This window comes from Ranitomeya imitator, chromosome 5 (assembly GCF_032444005.1).
Source record: "Ranitomeya imitator isolate aRanImi1 chromosome 5, aRanImi1.pri, whole genome shotgun sequence".
NCBI lineage: Eukaryota > Metazoa > Chordata > Amphibia > Anura > Dendrobatidae > Ranitomeya > Ranitomeya imitator.
Genome location: NC_091286.1, coordinates 158,297,258 through 158,317,232, shown reverse-complemented (window position 1 = coordinate 158,317,232; position 19,975 = coordinate 158,297,258). Strand labels below are relative to the sequence as shown.

At 40.9% G+C, this 19,975-nt stretch overlaps 1 protein-coding gene across 1 annotated transcript in view; it reads right to left on the bottom strand.

Annotated features, from left to right (window-relative positions):
* Positions 1-19,975, bottom strand: part of LOC138681607 (saccharopine dehydrogenase-like oxidoreductase) — a 92,371-nt gene that overhangs the window by 49,459 nt on the left and 22,937 nt on the right. Inside the window, exon 4 of the mRNA XM_069769243.1 lies at positions 16,556-16,685. Within this exon, the coding sequence (XP_069625344.1) occupies positions 16,556-16,685 (130 nt within the window). The remainder of the gene's footprint in view (positions 1-16,555; positions 16,686-19,975) is intronic.

Genomic DNA, 19,975 nt, shown 5'->3' with positions numbered 1-19,975 from the left:
CGGTGAGCCCTGTCAATTGTGAGGTCTAGGTCTGAAAGGTCAGGTAGAGCTGATTTGAAGATACTTTTGAGGTGGGAAGACAATTGGTCTTGGGGGGATGTCCTCTGATATGCCTCTGATTTTTAGGTTGTTGCGCCTGCCTCTATTTTTGAGGTCTGCCAATTTAGACCGTAGGTGTTTCATTTCAAAGTTGATCTTATCCAGTTCGTCAAAGGAGATAGACGACCTATGTTCAAGTCTGTTCAGTCTCTCCTCGTGCTTAGACATTTGCCTGTCAATCCTGTCAATTTTGTCACAGTATTTCTGGAAATTTAGGTCCATTTCGCTTTTCATTGTAGATACCAGGGAGTTTATCTTATCATCCATTATGTTTTTTATTTTATTTATTAGGTCCTCTTGGTCTAATTGGCTTGGGTTTACAGCGTGTGAGGATGAGTATGTGTTAGCTGCCTTTGAACCCCTATTAGCCTCAGGGTCATCATATTTTGTTTTGCTTTTTTGCGGAGATTGTTTTTTTTTTCTTTTAACCCCTTCACCCCAAAGCCTGTTTTCACCTAAGTGACAGGGCCAATTTTACAATTCTGACCACTGTCACTTTATGAGGTCATAACTCTGAAACGCTTTAACGGATCCTGGTGATTCTGACATTGTTTTCTCATGACATATTGTACTTCATGATAGTGGTAAAACTTCTTCGATATGACTTGCATTTATTTGTGAAAAAAAACAAAAATTTGTCGGAAATTATGAAAATTTAGCAATTTTCAAACTGTTAGATTTTATGCCCTTAAATTAGAGAGTTATATCACATAATATAGTTAATAAACAACATTTCCCACATGTCTGCTTTACATCAGCACAATTTTGGAAACAATTTTTTTTTTGTTAGGGAGTTATAAGGGTTAAAAGTTGACCAGCGATTTCTCATTTTTGCAACAAAATTTGCAAATTGTTTTTACGGACCACCTCACACTTGAAGTGACTTTGAGGGGTCTATATGACAGAAAATGCCCAAAAGTGACACCATTCTAAAAACTGCACCCCTCAAGGTACTCAAAACCACATTCAAAAAGTTTATTAACCCTTCAGGTGCTTCACAGGAATTTTTTGAATGTTTAAAAAAAATTGAACATTTAAATTTTTTTTCACAAATTTTTACTTCAGGCCCAATTTGTTTCATTTTACCAAGGGTAACAGGAGAAATTGGACCACAAAAGTCGTTGTACAATTTGTCCTGAGTACGCCGATACCCCATATGTGGGGGTAAACCACTGTTTGGGCACATGGCAGAGCTCGAAAGGGAAGGAGCGCCATTTGACTTTTCAATGCAAGATTTGCTGGAATTGAGATCGGAGCCCATGTCACGATTGGAGAGCCCCTGACGTGCCTAAACAGTGGAAACCCCCACAATTGACACCATTTTGGAAAGTAGACCCTCTAAAGAACTAATCTAGATGTGTGGTGAGCCCTTTGAACCTCCAAGTGCTTCACAGAAGTTTATAATGTAGAGCCGTAAAAAAAAAAATGTCATTAATTTTCACAAAAAATGATCTTTTTGCCCCCAATTTTTTTTCCCCAAGGGTAACAGGATAAATTGGACCTCAAAAGTTGTTGTGCAATTTGTCCTGAGTACGCTGATACTTCATATATGGGGATAAACCACTGTTTGAGCGCATGGCAGAGCTCGGAAGGGAAGGAGCGCCATTTGACTTTTCAATGCAAAATTGGCTGGAATTGAGATCGGAACCCATGTCGCATTTGGAGAGCCCCTGACGTGCCTTAACAGTGGAAACCCCCCACAAGTGACCCCATTTTGGAAAGAAGACCCCCTAAGGAACTTATCTAGATGTGCGGTGAGCACTTTTAACCCCCGATTGTTTCACTAAAGTTTAGAATGTAGCGGTGTGAAAATTAAAAAAATCATTTTTTCTTTCCACAAAATGATGTTTTAGCCCGCAATTTTTTTTCCCCCAAGGGTAACAGGAGAAATTGGACCACAAAAGTTATTGTCCAATTTGTCCTGAGTACGCTGATACCCCATATGTGGGGGGGAACCACCGTTTGAGTGCATGGCAGAGCTCGGAAGGGAAGGAGCGCAGTTTGAAATGCAGACTTAGATGGATTGGTCTGCAGGCGTCATGTTGCATTTGCAGAGCCCCTGATGTACCTAAACAGTAGAAACCCCCCACAAGTGACCCCATATTGGAAACTAGACCCCCTAAGGAACTTATCTAGATGTGTTGAGAACTTTGAACCAACAAGTGTTTCACTACAGTTTATAACGCAGAGCCGTGAAAATAAAAAATATTTTTTTTTCCACGAAAATGATATTTTAGCCCCCATGTTTTTATTTTCCCAAGGGTAACAGGACAAATTGGACCCCAAAAGTTGTTGTCCAACGTGTCCTGAGAACACTGATACCCCATATGTTGGGGGGAACCACTGTTTGGGCGCACAGGAGAACTCTGTAGGGAAGGAGCACTGTTTTAGTTTTTCAAAGCAGAATTAGCTGGAATTGAGATCGGACGCCATGTCGCGTTTGGAGAGCCCCTGATGTGTCGAAACAGTGGAAACTCCCCAATTCTAACTGAAACCCTAATCCAAACACACCCCTAACCCTAATCCCAACGGTAACCCTAATCCCAACCCTAACCCCAACCCCAACCCTAGTCCTAACCCTAATGGGAAAATGGAAATAAATACATTTTTTTACATTTTATTATTTTTCCCTAACTAAGGGGGTGATGAAGGGGGGTTTGATCTACTTTTATAGCGTTTTCTTGGTGGATTTTTAGGGTTGGCAGCTGTCACACACTAAGGGTATGTGCACACGTCAGCTTTTCTTCCTGACAAAATCCGGAGAATTCTGCCAGAAAATCGCGTTTTTTCCGCGCGGATTTTTCACGGTTTTTGCGCGCATTTTTTGCGGATGTTTTGCGTTTTTTTTTTTTCCCCTGAAAGTCATTTTGGCTTAGAAATCCGCAAAAAATCCGCAAAAAGAATGAGCATGTACATTTTTTTTGCGGAATGCGTTTTTTTCCGGAAAAAAACGCATCCATCTGAACAAAAAATCCGGAATGCATTCTAAATGATAGGATGCATAGTTTTAGCGTTTTTGATGCGGAATTTTAGCGTTTTTATAGCGAAATTCCGCAAAAAAAAAACGCTAAAAATCCGGACGTGTGCACATACCCTAAAAGATGCTTTTTATTGCAAAAAATAGTTTTTGCATCACCACATTTTGAGAGCTATAATTTATCCATATTTTGGCCCACAGAGTCATGTGAGGTCTTGTTTTTTGTGGGATGAGTTGACGTTTTTATTGGTACCATTTTCGGGCAGGTGACATTTTTTGATCGCTTTTTATTCCCATTTTTGTGAGGCGGAATGAACAAAAACCAGCAATTCCTGAAATTCTTTTAGGGGGGAGCGTTTATACCGTTCCACGTGTGGTAAAATTGATAAAGCAGCTTTATTCTTCAGGTCAGTACGATTACAGCGATACCCCATTTATGTAATTTTTTTATGTTTTGGCGCTTTTACACAATAAAAACTATTTTATATAAAAAAAATAATTGTTTTTGCATCGCTTTATTCTGAGAGCTATAACTTTATTTTTCTGCTGATGATCCTGTATGGCGGCTTTTTTTTTGCGAGACAAGATGACGTTTTCAGCGGTACCATGGTTATTTATATCCGTCGTTTTGATCGCGTGTTATTCCACTTTTTGTTCGCCTGTATGATAATAAAGCAATGTTTTTTGTAGGAGGGAAATCGCCAGACTGGGATTCTTCTTATCCCCTGCTTTCTCCAAAAGCTCATCTAGGACAGCCCAAACAGTTACTCCCCCTTGCATGGAACAGAACAAAGTTTAGACCTGGCCTGAATATCCCCGGGACAGCATGTCAGCTACAATGCTCTCTGGGCTGCATTCAAGAGCCGCAGCTTTTGCTGCCAACCTGATCGAGCCCACTGAGGCATCTGATAAGAACGGTGCAGTACCCGGTATCATTGGTAATGACTCCAGAATAGTCTCTCTAGAAGTCCTCTCCTTCAGTTGAGTCTCTAGTTGGTCCGACCAGACCATCATAGACCTGGCCGTACATGTAGATGCTACCGCTGGCCTTAGAGCTCTTGCAGACACCTCCCAAGTGCCTTTAAGGAAGGTATCCACCTGCTTATCCAGTGGGACCTTTAAAGTCCACATACCATCAAATGGCAAAGAGGATTTTTTTTTGACACATTGGCTACTGCCGCATCAAGTTTCGAGGCCTTAGCCCAGGAACTCGAAACAGGGTCATCAAAGTGATAGTAAACTCTTAAATATTTGGGGGTAAGACAGGATGGGCCATTTATATGGATACACTTAAATAAAATGGGAATGGTTGGTGATATCAACTTCCTGTGTGTGGCACATTAGTATATGAGAGGGGGGGAAACTTTTCAAGATGGGTGGTGACCATGGCGGCCATTTTGAAGTCGGCCATTTTGGATCCAACTATTTTTTTTTCAATGGGAAGAGGGTTGTGTGACAAACTTATTGAGAACTTCACGAGAAAAATAATGGTGTGCTTGGTTTTAACATAACTTTATTCTTTCATGAGTTATTTATAAAGTTTATCTTTGTTTACAGCCATTGAAATGTTGCAGAGGTTAACACGTGAGGAGCGGATAGAATTTGTTTTAGATCTGGTGAACGCAGTACCCAGGTCATTACAGCAGATTTCAATGCAAGACACCCTACAAGACCACCCATCTCCCATGCTACAGTTAGCAAACTGCTTGCCAAATTTCGTGAAACAGATTCAGTGTTGGATTTGCCAAAATGTGGACGCAAGAAAACTGTCCCTAATAAAGAAACATCAGTGGCTGAAGATGGAACGTTCCCTGAAGATGGCATGTTCCCTGAGTTTTTCCAGAAAGATGGTGCACCAGCACATTATGGGTGACAGGTCCGAGCATTCCTACATGAAGTTTCCTGGAAAGTGGATTGGTCATTGTGTGCCAGTTGAATGGCCACCAAGGTCTCCCGATCTGACCCCCTTAGACTTTTATCTATTGGTTCATCTGAGGGAAATTGTGTAAGCTGTGAAGATAGGAGATGTGCAGCATCTGAAACAACGGATTCTGGAAGCCTGTGGTAATATTTCTTTTGCTGTGTTGACATCAGTGTGTCAAGAGTGGGAGGAGAGGGTTGTATTGACAATCCAACACAACGGGCAGCACTTTGATCAAAATGGCCACCACCCATCTTGAAAAGTTTTCCCCCTCCCATATACTAATGTGCCACAAACAGGAAGTTGATATCAGAAACCATTCCCATTTTACTTAGGTGTATCCATATAAATGGCCCACCCTGTAGTCTCTGCTAACCCTCAGGAATTGAATTCACATAATGTAGCTCCCCTGCTGATAAAATTTAGGTCTAAGGTGGAAACATGGTGTCGCCTCCCAATGTCTCCAGTGGGAAGAAGTAATCATTTCAAAATGATCCTAATGCCACAACTCCTTTATTTTCTTCATAATACTCCGATTTGGAGTCCCAGGTCTTTCTTTCATAAAATACATGGACTGTTTCGGGAACTCCCCAGGAGAAGAAACAGCAACCCAGAATTAAACTTGAAACCCTGCAAAGGGAAAATGATAATGGGGGCCTAGCAGTTCCAAACGCTTGGTTATACTTCATAGCCTCCCAGCTACTGCAGTTTCAGGGCTGGGGTACAACTGACCACTGTGGAGCTTCGGGTCAGCTAATAAAGGAGGGCACTAAATGGAAGATACCACTATTAGCTATTGAGGATGGTTTTCTCAGGGACAAATGAGTTCACACTCTAAATTTGATCTAAAAAAAAATCTGGAACAGGGGCAAGATCATTTGCCATATCAAGGGATTCATAAACTATCCTCCTTTGTGGCACAAGCGAAATAGCTAAACTAGAGGGCTTTGGTGAATGGGAATGCAGAGGTATTTTGCCATTGACCCAAATAATATGCGATGGATCAATCAGATTGCCCAGCCCGCGCAGTACATTGCCCAGCCCGCGCAGTACATTGCAATGTGGACTATTAAAAAAATAGTTCAATACTCACCCTCCGTTGTCCCCCAGATCCAAGCGAAGCAGTTACAGACGCTCCTCGCACGCTCCGGTACGTCATCATCTCGCGAGATCGCAATGCATGGAGCGGTCACCGGGGCGTCGCGAGGAGCGGGAAAGGCCTGTTCCTGATCTGGGGGCTGACAGACGGTGAGTATATAACGATTTTTTATTTAATTATTTTTAACATTAGATCTTTTTACTATTGATGCTACATAGGCCGCATCAATAGTAAAAAGTTGGTCACACAGGGTTAATAGCAGCGTTAATGGAGTGCGTTACACCGCGGCATAACGTGGTCCATTAACGCTGCCATTAACCCTGTGTGAGGGCTGACGGGAGGGGAGTACGGATCGGGCACTGACTGCAGGGAGGAAGGAGCGGCCATATTGCCGCCGGACTGTGCCGGTCGCTGATTGGTCATGGCTGTTTTGCCGCGACCAATCAGCGACTTGGATTTTCATGACAGACAGAGGCCGCGACCAATGAATATCTGTGACAGACAGAAAGACAGACGGAAGTGACCCTTAGACAATTATATAGTAGATAAGCATCCCATGTTGGCCACATATCTGAAGAACAATGGAATGAAATGCTAGAAACAAAAACCTATACCATCTCTATCTGAGTCCCAGAGAATGTCCCAAATCTTCCTCATCCACAGGGTATATAAGACACCTAATATACCGTTTAAAATTGGGACTTGGACTGAAGACTCATGTTTGAGATGCGGTATGAATGGGGCCCATCTGATGAATATGCTATGGGAATGTGTTGATATAGGCCACTACTGGGTGGGGGTGACTTATCTGACTGAACAGTTATTTGTGATACACATACAACTTGATCCTAGGGTGTGCATACTCGACCTTCTGGGGGTTGGGGTAGATTCAAGATCCCTTGTGACTAAAACCATTGTGAGAATACCGTTTCTGGCCAGGAAATTGTTAACATTTCACTGGTTAGACCGTAATCTCCCAACATTAGAGAAATTGAAAGTTAAAAATGTATAATACCATATGCCTGGAGAGAGGTACTTACATTAAAAGAAAAGCCATAAAAAAAGGTTTATAAACATATGGGAATGGTGGCTGGTCACCCCCGGGGTGACATCTGTGGACCTACTCAGAATAACTGTACTAGACTGTTTGGCTATTTCGGCTTTATAAATATTGTATGTTGAGGACATATACATTACCGTTCAAAAGTTTAGGGTCACTTAGACATTTTTTTATTTTTTAAATAAAAGCAGTTTTTTTCCAATGAAGCTAACATTATATGATTCAGAAATACACTCCACTATACAGTGTTAATGTGGTAAATGAATATTTTAGCTACAAACGTCTGGTTTGTAAAGCAATATCTTCATAGGTGTATAGAGGCCCATTTCCAGCAACCATCACTCTAGTGTTCTTATGGTACTTTGTGTTTGCTAACTATGTAAGGCTGGTTTCACACGTCAGTGGCTCCAGTACGTGAGGTGACCGTTTCCTCACGTACCGGAGCCACTGACACACGTAGACACCTTAAAATCAATGCATCTGTGCAGATGTCATTGATTTTTTGCGGACCGTGTCTCCGTGTGCCAAACACGGAGACATGTCAGTGTTCGTGGGAGCGCACGGATTACACGGACCCATTAAAGTCAATGGGTCCGTGTAAAACACGTACCGCACACGGACGTTGTCCGTGTGCAGTCCGTGTGCCGTGCAGGAAACAGCGCTACTGTAAGCGCTGTCCCCCCCACTGGTGCTGAAGCCGCGATTCATATCTTCCCTGCAGCAGCGTTTGCTGTAGAGAAGATATGAATAATCATGTTTAAAATAAATATCCATGTGCCCACCCCCCTCCCACCCCCTGTGCGCCCCCCGCTGTTAAAATACTCACCTGGCTCCCTCGCTGGCGCTGCTTCCTGTCCTGGCCGCATCTTCTACTGTATGAGCGGTCACGTGGGGCCGCCCATTACAATCATGAATATGCGGCTCCACCTCCCATAGGGGTGGAGCCGCATATTCATTACTGTAAATGAGCAGCCCCACGTGACCGCTCATACAGTAGAAGGTGCGGCCAGGACAGGAAGCAGCGGCAGCCAGCGAGGGAGCCGGGTGAGTATTTTAACAACAGCGGGGGGGGGGGGGGGGGGGGGCACATGGATATTTATTTTAAACACGATTATTCATATCTTCTCTACAGCAAATGCTGCTGCAGGGAAGATATGAATCGCGGCTTCAGCACCAGATGCTGGTGCGTGTGGTACCCAGCACGGTGCGTGTGGTACCCAGTGGGCACACGGGCGGCACACGTGCCACACTGATGTGCCACAGAAACGCACCAGCACACGGACAATTCCGGTACCGATTTTTCCGGTACCGGAATTATCTGGACGTGTGAGACTGCCCTCAGAAGGCTAATGGAAACCCTTGTGCAAGTATGTTAGCACAGCTGAAAACCGTTTGGCTGATTAGAGAACCCATAAACCTGACCTTCCTTTCAGCTAGTTGACAATCTGGAGCATTACATTTGTTGGTTCCATTAAACTCTCAAAATGGCCAGAAAAAAAACAAGAACTTTCTTGTGAAACTCGACAGTCTATTCTTGTTCTTGGCAATTTCTTGCATGGAATAGCTTTCATTTCTAAGAAACTGAAGATTTCCTACAACGGTGTGTACTACTCCCATCAGAGGACAACAGGACAATGACCCAAAGCACACCTCCAAATTATGCAAGAACTAATTAGGGAAGAAGCAGGCAGCTAGTATTCTATCTGTAATGGAGTGGCCAGCGCAGTCACCAGATCTCAGCACCATTGAGCTGTTGTGGGAGCAGCTTGACCGTATGGTACGCAAAAAGTGCCCATCAAGCCAAACCAACTTGTGGGAGGGGCTTCTGGAAGCATGGGGTGAAATTTCTCCTGATGGCCTCAGCAAATTAACTGCTAGAATGCCAATGGTCTGCAATGCTGAAATTGCTGCAAATGAAAATTATTATTTCAAATAAAAATCTTTTTTTTTTCTTCGAACCTTGCCAATGTCTGGACTAGATTTTTAATTCTTTTGGCAACTCATTTCATTCATAAAAGCATGAGTTTTCATGGAAAACACAAAAGTTGTCTGGGTGACCCTAAACTTTCGAACGGTAGTGTAGATGCCAATTGTTTTCTGTTCGTAAGCATGTTAGTGAACGTACAACCAATCTTAGTTTTGGTATAATCCCTGTATTTAATAACATTTCACCAGTCTTTGGGAAAAAATCTTCATTTGGTCAAAAAAAAAAAAATTAATAAACTTTGTTTGGCATGGACTACCTTTGCAGGTATAGGTATTTTGCTATACAAACTTTAAGGGTTAAACATGTTTATTAAGTTTGTGCTTGTACTATAATATATGTAATGGTTTCTAAAATCAAATAATCAATAAAAAAGGATAAAAAAAAATAAAAAAATAAAAATTTGTCATACGATATCTGCTGAATGTAGACATACCCTATATATATGGCTGTACAATACTGGTTAGCCTTATGGCGAGAGATGGGATGGATGGAAAGCAATTTGCTTCCTGGTGCGCAGATTTTGCTAGAATAGTTTGCGGACTCCAGAGCCTCTAAGTGCTAGAAAAGCAGAATCCACCCTCTAATGACCACATTTTGGAAATTATACCCCTTTGGGAATTTATCTACGGTGCAGGGACGGTTTTGACTCCATGGGTGTTTTCCAGAAATTAGCAGCACTGGATGTTGCTGAGTGAAAATTGCAAACTCCTGTTGTAGTCACCAGTACGTTGTAGTGCCCACCTTGGGCTTCTTGAGACATGCACACGTAAATTAGGCGGGCTCTTATTGCTACAGAGATGCCAAGCATGTGGATGCTAAGTTTGGTTAGGCACACTGTGGGGCTCAGAAGGGAAAAGACATTAGGATGTGGAAGCTCAGAATTCGCTGGCTTTTCCAGGGGGTGGGTGTGGGGGGTGGGGACAGCAGTCATAGCTTTTCTCCAGAACCTTTTTGCTACCAGTAAAGAGGAAGCCCCTATATTCTCATTGACAGACCTCAGTGGGAACTTGCTTTTTTTTTTTTTTTGTGGATTGATTTGAAGTTTTTGTTAGGAACATTTTACATAACGTATGGATCACATTTATTTGGCACTCTATACTGAGCATGAGCTTATGTTGGGGTTTCAATCTAAATCTAAGTGACATGATTCAGATGAAACCCCTAAGTGAGCCACTCACTATAATGAGGCAGCAGAGTTACTCTGGACTCCGTCTGGCCTCTGTTCAGCGGTTTCCTTCTAGTCAGAAGTGCACAAAACTGTGGCCGCCTAAAAAGACTGTCGCCAAAGAATCACAGGTCAGACGGCTTTCACAGTGCCTCTATCTGCCTCGTTGTAGGGAATCTTCAGATATCTACACGGATACCCCGGTGTAAGTGCTCAGTGCAGAATAAATGTGAGCAGAGCCTTACTGCAATCTTTGGGAGGCAGAATAGCCAAATCAAAGAAGAATTGGTTTTATTTTTTATGACGTTCCTTGTGCAGTATAAGTGATTAGGTGACACTAATCTTTGGGTCGGTGTGATTAAGGCGATTCCAGATTTAGGCTACGTTCACATTTACGTTGTTGTGTGCTGCGTCGGCGACGCAACGCACAACGCACGCAAAAACGCATGCAAAACGCAGCAAAACGCAAAAAAATGCAACAAGCAGTGTCTTCTGCGCCCTGACGCTTGCGCCCAAAAAACGCATGCATCACAAAATGCAACAAAACGCATGTCCATGCGCCCCCCATGTTAAATATAGGGGCGCATGGGTCACCGCGGTTGCGCCTGACGCACCGCAAATGTGAACGTAGCCTTATACCGTGTTATATTTTCCTGCTGTCACACACTAAAAGACGCTTTTTTTGTTGCAAAAATTAAGGTTTTGCATCGCCATATTTTGAAAGCTATAATTTTTCCATATTTCCCCAAATAAAATCATGTGACGGCTTGTTTTTTGTCGGACGAGTTGTCGTTTTTATTCGTACCAATTTCTGGCACATGACTGTTAGATCGCTTTCCATTCCGATTTTTTTTTTGAGGCAGAATGAAAATAATAATAATAATAATAATAATAATAATAATAATAATAATAATAATAATAAATATATATATATATATATATATACACTAGCTGAAGAGCCCGGCGTTGCCTGGGCATAGTAAATATCTGTGGTTAGTTATAGCACGTCACTTCTCTTATTTTCCCATCACGCCTCTCATTTTCCCGAACACATCTTTAATTTTCCCCCTCACATCTCTCATTTTCTCCCTCACACCTCTCATTCCCCCCTAACACTTGTCATTTCGACCTCACATCTGTCATTTTCCGATCACTACACTATTTTCCCTCACTCCTCTCATTTTGCACTCACACCTTTTCATTTTCACCTCACACCTCTCATTTTCACCTCAGTATATACATGTTTGTCATCTCCCTTATATATAGTATACATCTGTATGTCATCTCCTGTATATAGTATATACCTGCATGTCATCTCCCCTGTATATAGTATATACCTGTATGTCATCTCCTTCTATATATAGTATATACCTGTATGTCATCTCCTCCTATATATAGTATATACCTGTATGTCATCTCCTTCTATATATAGTATATACCTGTATGTCATCTCCTCCTGTACATAGTATATACCTGTGTGTCATCTCCTCCTGTATATAGTATATACCTGTAGGTAATCTGCTCCTGTATATAGTATATACCTGTGTGTCATCTCCCCTGTATATAGTATATATCTGTGTGTCATCTCCTCCTGTATATAGTATATACCTGTATGTCATCTTCTATATATAGCATATACCTGTATGTCATCTCCTCCTGTATATAGTATATACCTGTAGGTAATCTGCTCCTGTATATAGTATATACCTGTGTGTCATCTCCTCCTGTATATAGTATGTACCTGTATGTCATCTCCTCCTCTATATAGTATATACCTGTGTCATCTCTCCTGTATATAGTATATACCTGTGTGATCTCCTGTATTAGACCTCGTTAACACGTTATTTGCTCAGTATTTTTACCTCAGTATTTGTAAGATAAATTGGCAGCCTGATAAATCCCCAGCCAACAGGAAGCCCTCCCCCTGGCAGTATATATTAGCTCACACATACACATAATAGACAGGTCATGTGACTGACAGCTGCTGTATTTCCTATATGGTACATTTGTTGCTCTTGTAGTTTGTCTGCTTATTAATCAGTTTTTTATTTTTGAAGGCCAATACCAGACTTGTGTGTGTTTTAGGGTGAGTTTCGTCTGTCAAGTTGTGTGTGTTGAGTTGTATGTGGCGACATGCATGTAGCGACTTTTGTGAGATGAGTTTTGTGTGGCAACATGCGTGTAGCAACTTTTTGTGTGTCGGGTTGCATGTGACAGATTAGTGTAGCAAGTTGTGTGCAGCAAGTTTTGCGCATGGCGAGTTTTGCGCGTGGTGAGTATTAGGTCTGGTGCCTTTTGAGTATGTGCAAGTTTTGTGTGAGGCAACTTTTGCATGTGTTGCAAATTTTGTGCATGTGGCAATTTTTCCGCATGTGCAAGTTTTGCGTGTGGCGAGTTTTCCATGAGGTGAGTTTTGCACTTGTGGCGAGTTTTGCGTGAGCCTAGTTTTTGCATGTGGCGAGTTTTGCGCGTGGTGAGTTTTGAGCGGCGACTTTTGTGTTTCGACTTTTATGTGGCAAGGTTGGTGTATGTGTGGTGAAATGTGTGCTGATGGTGGTATATGTGTTCAAGCACGTGGTAGTTTGTGGCGCATTTTGTGTGTGTGTTCATATCCCCATGTGTGGTGAGTATCTCATGTCGGGGCCCCACCTTAGCAACTGATCTTTGGCGCCATCGCTCTCATTCTTTAAGTCCCCCTTCTTCACATCTGGCAGCTGTCAATTTGCCTCCAACACTTTTCCTTTCACTTTTCCCCATTATGTAGATAGGGGCAAAATAGTTTGGTGAATTGGAAAGCGCGGGGTTAAAATTTCACCTCACAACATAGCCTATGACGCTCTCAGGGTCCAGACGTGTGAGGCCTGCGTCACACACAGCGTAAAACAATACGGTCCGTATATTACGGCCGTAATACGCTGAAAAGTCCCGAAAATAGTGGTCCGTAGCTCCTCCGTAGGCAGGGTGTGTCAGCGTTTTTTGGGCATGGCACCCTCCGTATGTAATCCGTATGGCATCCGTACTGCGTGGTTTTCTCGCAGGCTTGCAAAACCAACATACCGCTATAGAAGTGATCCATGTGTCCCAAAAAGAAAAAAAAAAAGAAAAAAATAATATAATATAATATATATATATATATATATATATATATATATATATATATATATATATATATATATATATATATATATATATATATATATATATATATATATATATATATATATATACATATACATACACATACACACACATGTACATATACATATATATATATAATGTGTGTGTATATATACTAACATTAGTAGTGTGGATTATGCAAAAAAAATGGTGATATGAGATGGTTTACTGTATGTAAACCAGGTCTCAAATCATGTCGGGTTTTAGGAAGGAGAAAGCAAAAGCCGGTAATTGACTTACCGGCTTTTTGCTATATCGCGGCTGTATGAAGTAAGAATATATATACATATATGTGTCACTGACAATATATATATATATATATATATATATATATATATATATATATATATATATATATATATATATATATATATATATATATATATATATATACACAGTGGGGCAAAAAAGTATTTAGTCAGTCAGCAATAGTGCAAGTTCCACCACTTAAAAAGATGAGAGGCGTCTGTAATTTACATCATAGGTAGACCTCAACTATGGGAGACAAACTGAGACAAAAAAATCCAGAAAATCACATTGTCTGTTTTTTTAATATTTTATTTGCATATTATGGTGGAAAATAAGTATTTGGTCAGAAACAACATTTCATCTCAATACTTTGTAATATATCCTTTGTTGGCAATGACAGAGGTCAAACGTTTTCTGTAAGTCTTCACAAGGTTGCCACACACTGTTGTTGCTATGTTGGCCCATTCCTCCATGCAGATCTCCTCTAGAGCAGTGATGTTTTTGGATTTTCGCTTGGCAACACGGACTTTCAACTCCCTCCAAAGGTTTTCTATAGGGTTGAGATCTGGAGACTGGCTAGGCCACTCCAGGACCTTGAAATGCTTCTTACGAAGCCACTCCTTCGTTGCCCTGGCGGTGTGCTTTGGATCATTGTCATGTTGCAAGACCCAGCCATGTTTCATCTTCAATGCCCTTGCTGATGGAAGGACGTTTGCACTCAAAGTCTCATGATACATGGCCCATTCATTCTTTCTTGTACCCGGATCAGTCGTCCTGGCCCCTTTGCAGAGAAACAGCCCCAAAGCATGATGTTTCCACCACCATGCTTTACAGTAGGTATGGTGTTTGATGGATGCAACTCAGTATTCTTTTTCCTCCAAACACGACAAGTTGTGTTTCTAACAAACAGTTCTAGTTTGGTTTCATCAGACCATAGGACATTCTCCCAAAACTCCTCTGGATCATCCAAATGCTCTCTAGCAAACTTCAGACGGGCCCGGACATGTACTGGCTTAAGCAGTGGGACACGTCTGGCACTGCAGGATCTGAGTCCATGGTGGCGTAGTGTGTTACTTATGGTAGGCCTTGTTACATTGGTCCCAGCTCTCTGCAGTTCATTCACTAGGTCCCCCCGCGTGGTTCTGGGATTTTTGCTCACCGTTCTTGTGATCATTCTGACCCCACGGGGTGGGATTTTGCGTGGAGCCCCAGATCGAGGGAGATTATCAGTGGTCTTGTATGTCTTCCATTTTCTAATTATTGCTCCCACTGTTGATTTCTTCACTCCAAGCTGGTTGGCTATTGCAGATTCAGTCTTCCCAGCCTGGTGCAGGGCTACAATTTTGTTTCTGGTGTCCTTTGACAGTTCTTTGGTCTTCACCATAGTGGAGTTTGGAGTCAGACTGTTTGAGGGTGTGCACAGGTGTCTTTTTATACTGATAACAAGTTTAAACAGGTGCCATTACTACAGGTAATGAGTGGAGGAAAGAGGAGACTCTTAAAGAAGAAGTTACAGGTCTGTGAGAGCCAGAAATCTTGATTGTTTGTTTCTGACCAAATACTTATTTTCCACCATAATATGCAAATAAAATGATAAAAAAACAGACAATGTGATTTTCTGGATTTTTTTTTCTCAGTTTGTCTCCCATAGTTGAGGTCTACCTATGATGTAAATTACAGACGCCTCTCATCTTTTTAAGTGGTGGAACTTGCACTATTGCTGACTGACTAAATACTTTTTTGCCTCACTGTATATATATATATATATATATATATATATATATATATATATATATATATATATATATATATATATATATATATATATATATATATATATATATATATATATATATATATACCTATTCTATGTGTACACATTTATTCTACCTATTCTAATGTCAGCTGTCAGTGTGATTTTACTGTACACCGCACTGAATTACCGGCTTTTCTCTCTAACACCGCTGCATATTCCTCGCAAGTCACACTGCTGGTCCGTGTGTAATCCGTATTTTTGGGGCTTCCATAGACTTTCATTGGCGTTTTATTTGCGCAATACGGTGACAAACGCAGCATGCTGCGATTTTCTACGGCCGTAGAAAGCCGTATAATACTGATCAGTTTAATACGGCAGATAGGAGCAGGGGCATAGAGAATAATTGTGCCGTATTTTTTGCGAGTTTTACGGACGTAGTTTCTGCGCTCTTACGTCCATAAAACTCGCAAGTGTGACGCCGGCCTGACTGTGCAAAATTTTGTGGCTGTAGCTGCGACGCCTCCAACACTTTTCCTTTCACTTTTTTCCCCATTATGTAGATAGGGGCAAAATTGTTTGGTGAATTGGAAAGCGCGGGGTTAAAATTTCACCTCACAACGTAGCCTATGACGCTCTCAGAGTCCAGACGTGTGACTGTGCAAAATTTTGTGGCTGTAGCTGCGACGGTGCAGATGCCAATCCCGGACATACACACACACATTCAGCTTTATATAGTAGATATATATATATATATATATATATATATATATATATATATATATATATATATATATATATATATATATATATATATATATATATATATATATATATATTTTTCCTAGAGTAATTCTGTCATTTACTCATATGTTAAAGTTAATGTTAAAATTGCATTGCACATGTACGTCAGATGTTATTCGGATGCTAGGTGATCCCCAAAAAATGAATAAATAGTATCGCATTGTACTCGCAAGAAAATCTCATGTCAAGCGTCCCACTTTCCTGGACGGATAGCGGACAGTTTAATTTTTTTTTTTTTTTACGGTGATTGGTATCAGCCCTTACCTTCTATGCTGTTCCTCGTAAATAGGACCCCTAGATCAGCTGGAATGGAGTCAAAGCCACTGCTGCCCACAACATATACCCCGCTGTCTGCAGCCTGACTGTCATACTTCATTTGCATTGATTCAAGAAACTGGGAAGAAAACAGTATAGTTTAATTATTACATAAGAATATCACAATAGGACGAAAATGCCAAAAAGATAATCAAATATCAAGACAACAGGGCCATATGGATACATGGGCAAACAGTATGTGATCTATATACACATGCACTGCATTTAGTTGTGATTTATACCCATATTTTTTATATAAGTATACAGTGCCTTGCGAAAGTATTTGGCTCCCTGGAACTTTTCAACCTTTTCCCCACATACCATGCTTCAAAACAAAGATACAAAAAAAAAAAAAAAAAAAAAGTAAATTTTTGGTGAAGAATCAACAACAAGTGGAACACAATTGTGAAGTTGAATGAAATTTATTGGTTATTTTTACATTTTTGTGGAAATTCACAAACTGAAAAGTGGGGCGTGCAATATTAGTCGGCCCCTTTACTTTCAGTGCAGCAAACTCACTCCAGAAGTTCATTGTGGATCTCTGAATGATCCAATGTTGTCCTAAATGCCTAATGATGAATATAATCCACCTGTGTGTAATCAAGTCTCCGTATAAATGCACCTGCTCTGTGATAGTCTCAGGGTTCTGTTTGAAGCACAGAGAGCATCATGAAGACCAAGGAACACAACAGGCAGGTCCGTGATACTGTTATGGAGAGGATTAAAGTCAGATTTGGATACAAAATTATTTCCAAAACTTTAACCATCCCAAGGAGCACTGTGCAAGCGATCATATTGAAATGGAAGGAGTATCATACCACTGTAAATCTACCAAGACCCGGCCGTCCCTCTAAACTTTCATCTCAAACAAGGAGAAGACTGATCAGAGATGCAGCCAAGAGGCCCATGATCACTCTGGATGAACTGCAGAGATCTACAGCGGAGGTGGGACAGTCTGTCCATGGGACAACAATCAGTCGTACACTGCACAAATCTGGCCTTTATGGAAAAGTGGCAAGAAGAAAGCCATTTCTCAAAGATATCCATAAAAAGTCATTTAAAGTTTGCAACAAGCCACCTGGGAGACACACCAAACATGTTGAAGGAGGTGCTCTGGTCAGATGAAACCAAAATCGAACTTCTTGGCAACAATGCCAAACGATAGGTTTGGCGTAAAGTCAACACAGCTCATCACCCTGAACACATCATCCCCACTGTCAAACATGATGGTGGCAGCATCATGGTTTTGGCCTGCTTTTCTGCAGCAGGAACAGGGAAGATGGTTAAAATTGATGGGAAGATGGATGGAGCCAAATACAGGACCATTCTTGAAGAAAACCTGTTGGAGTCTGCAAAAGACCTGAGACTGGGACGGCGATTTGTCTTCCAACAAGACAATGACCCCAAACAAAGCAAAATCTACAATGGAATGGTTCACAAATAAACGTATCCAGGTGTTAGAATGGCCAAGTCAAAGTCCAGACCTCAATCCAATCGAGAATCTGTGGAAAGAATAGAAAACTCCTGTTCACAAACGATCTCCATCAAACCTCACTGAGCTCGAGCTGCTTGTCAAGGAAGAATGGGCAAGAATTTCAGTCTCTCGATGTACAAAACTGACAGAGACATACCCCAAGCGACTTGCAGCTGTAATCGCAGCAAAAGGTGGCGCAACAAAATATTAAGTTAAAGGGGCCGAATAATATTGCACGCCCCACTTTTCAGTTTTTGAATTTCCACAAAAATTTAAACTAACCAACAAATTTCATTCAACTTCACAATTGTGTTTCACTTCTTGTTGATTTTTCACCAAAAATTTACATTTTTTTTTATGTTTGAAGCACGATATGTGGGAAAAGGTTGAAAAGTTCCTGGGAGTCTAACACTTTCGCAAGGCACTGTATATACAGCTCTGGAAAAAATTAAGAGACCACTGCAAAAAATATTCACTTTGTCTGATTTTTCTCTTTATAGGTATATTTTTAAAAATGGAAATTGTTCTTTTATTCTGTAAACTACTGACAACATGTCTCCGATGTTCCAAGCAATATATTTTGTACTTATTTTCTGAACATGAGAAATGGTCAAAAGAAAAAAAAAGAAAAAATTGCAGTGCTTGCAGACCTCAAATAATGCAAAAAAAATGCATTATCATTTAAAAACAACAATACTAAGGTTTTAACTTAGGAAGAATTCAGAAATCAATATTTTGTGGAATAACCATGATTTTTAATCACAGCTTTCATGTGTCTTGGCAGGCTTTCCACCAGCCTTTCACTCTGCTTTTGGGTGACTTTATGCCACTCTTGGTACAAAAATGTAAGCAGTTCTTCTTTGATGGCTTGTGACTATCTTCCCCTTGATTACATTCCAGAGGTTTTCAATGGGGTTCAGGTCTGGAGATTGGGCTGCCCATGACAGGGATTTGATGTGGTGGTCCTTCATCCACACCTTGATTGACCTAGGTGTGGCATGGCGCATTGTCCTGCTTGAAAAACCAGTCCTCAGAGTTGGGGAACATTGCCTGAACAGAAAGAATCAACTGTTTTTCCAGGACAACCTTGTATGCAGCTTGATTCATACGTCCTTTGCAAAGATTAACCTGCCCTATTCCAGCCATGCTGAAGGCATCCAATATGGTCCTCGGCTGGTGATTGACAGGTCTCTCCCATGTTTGTACATAGTGAGAGATTTATGATATGGAGTCATCTGGTTTCTCCTACGGTCTCCAGTCGGCTCCTCAAACTAAGCACTGGAGGGTTTCAGAAAAAAAAAACATATCAAGCTGTGATAGTCAAACCAGGCTCTGATTCAAGGTGCGTGTGTGTGTGTGTGTGTGTGTGTGTGTGTGTGTGTGTGTGTGTGTGTGTGTGTGTGTGTGTGTGTATGTGTGTGTGTATATATATATATATATATATATATATATATATATATATATATATATATATATATATATATATATATATATATATATATATATATATATATAAAATACACGCACGCACACACACACACAGGTAAGGAGCATTTAGACAAGTTGATATCAGGATCAAGCAATTGACTCCTTGTGTAATATGCCTGTAATCACCTAGTGAATGAGCAAAACATTGATACTGTTACTGGGCTTCCTAAATTTATTCAGACCAGGACAGGTTAAAACACCAGTTCCCAGCTGGATGCAGACAGACCACAATGTTATGAAAGGGAGGTGGTAAAATACTGATTAAGATCCACTGGCCCACCTATGATTCATAGATTGGACGGATGCTTAGTATTCTACATGAATAAAAGTAGAAAATCTGGAGAGCAAAATAAATAAAATGCAAATAAGGTCTCAACTGGTTAAAAACATAGGGTGCTCCGGGGAGA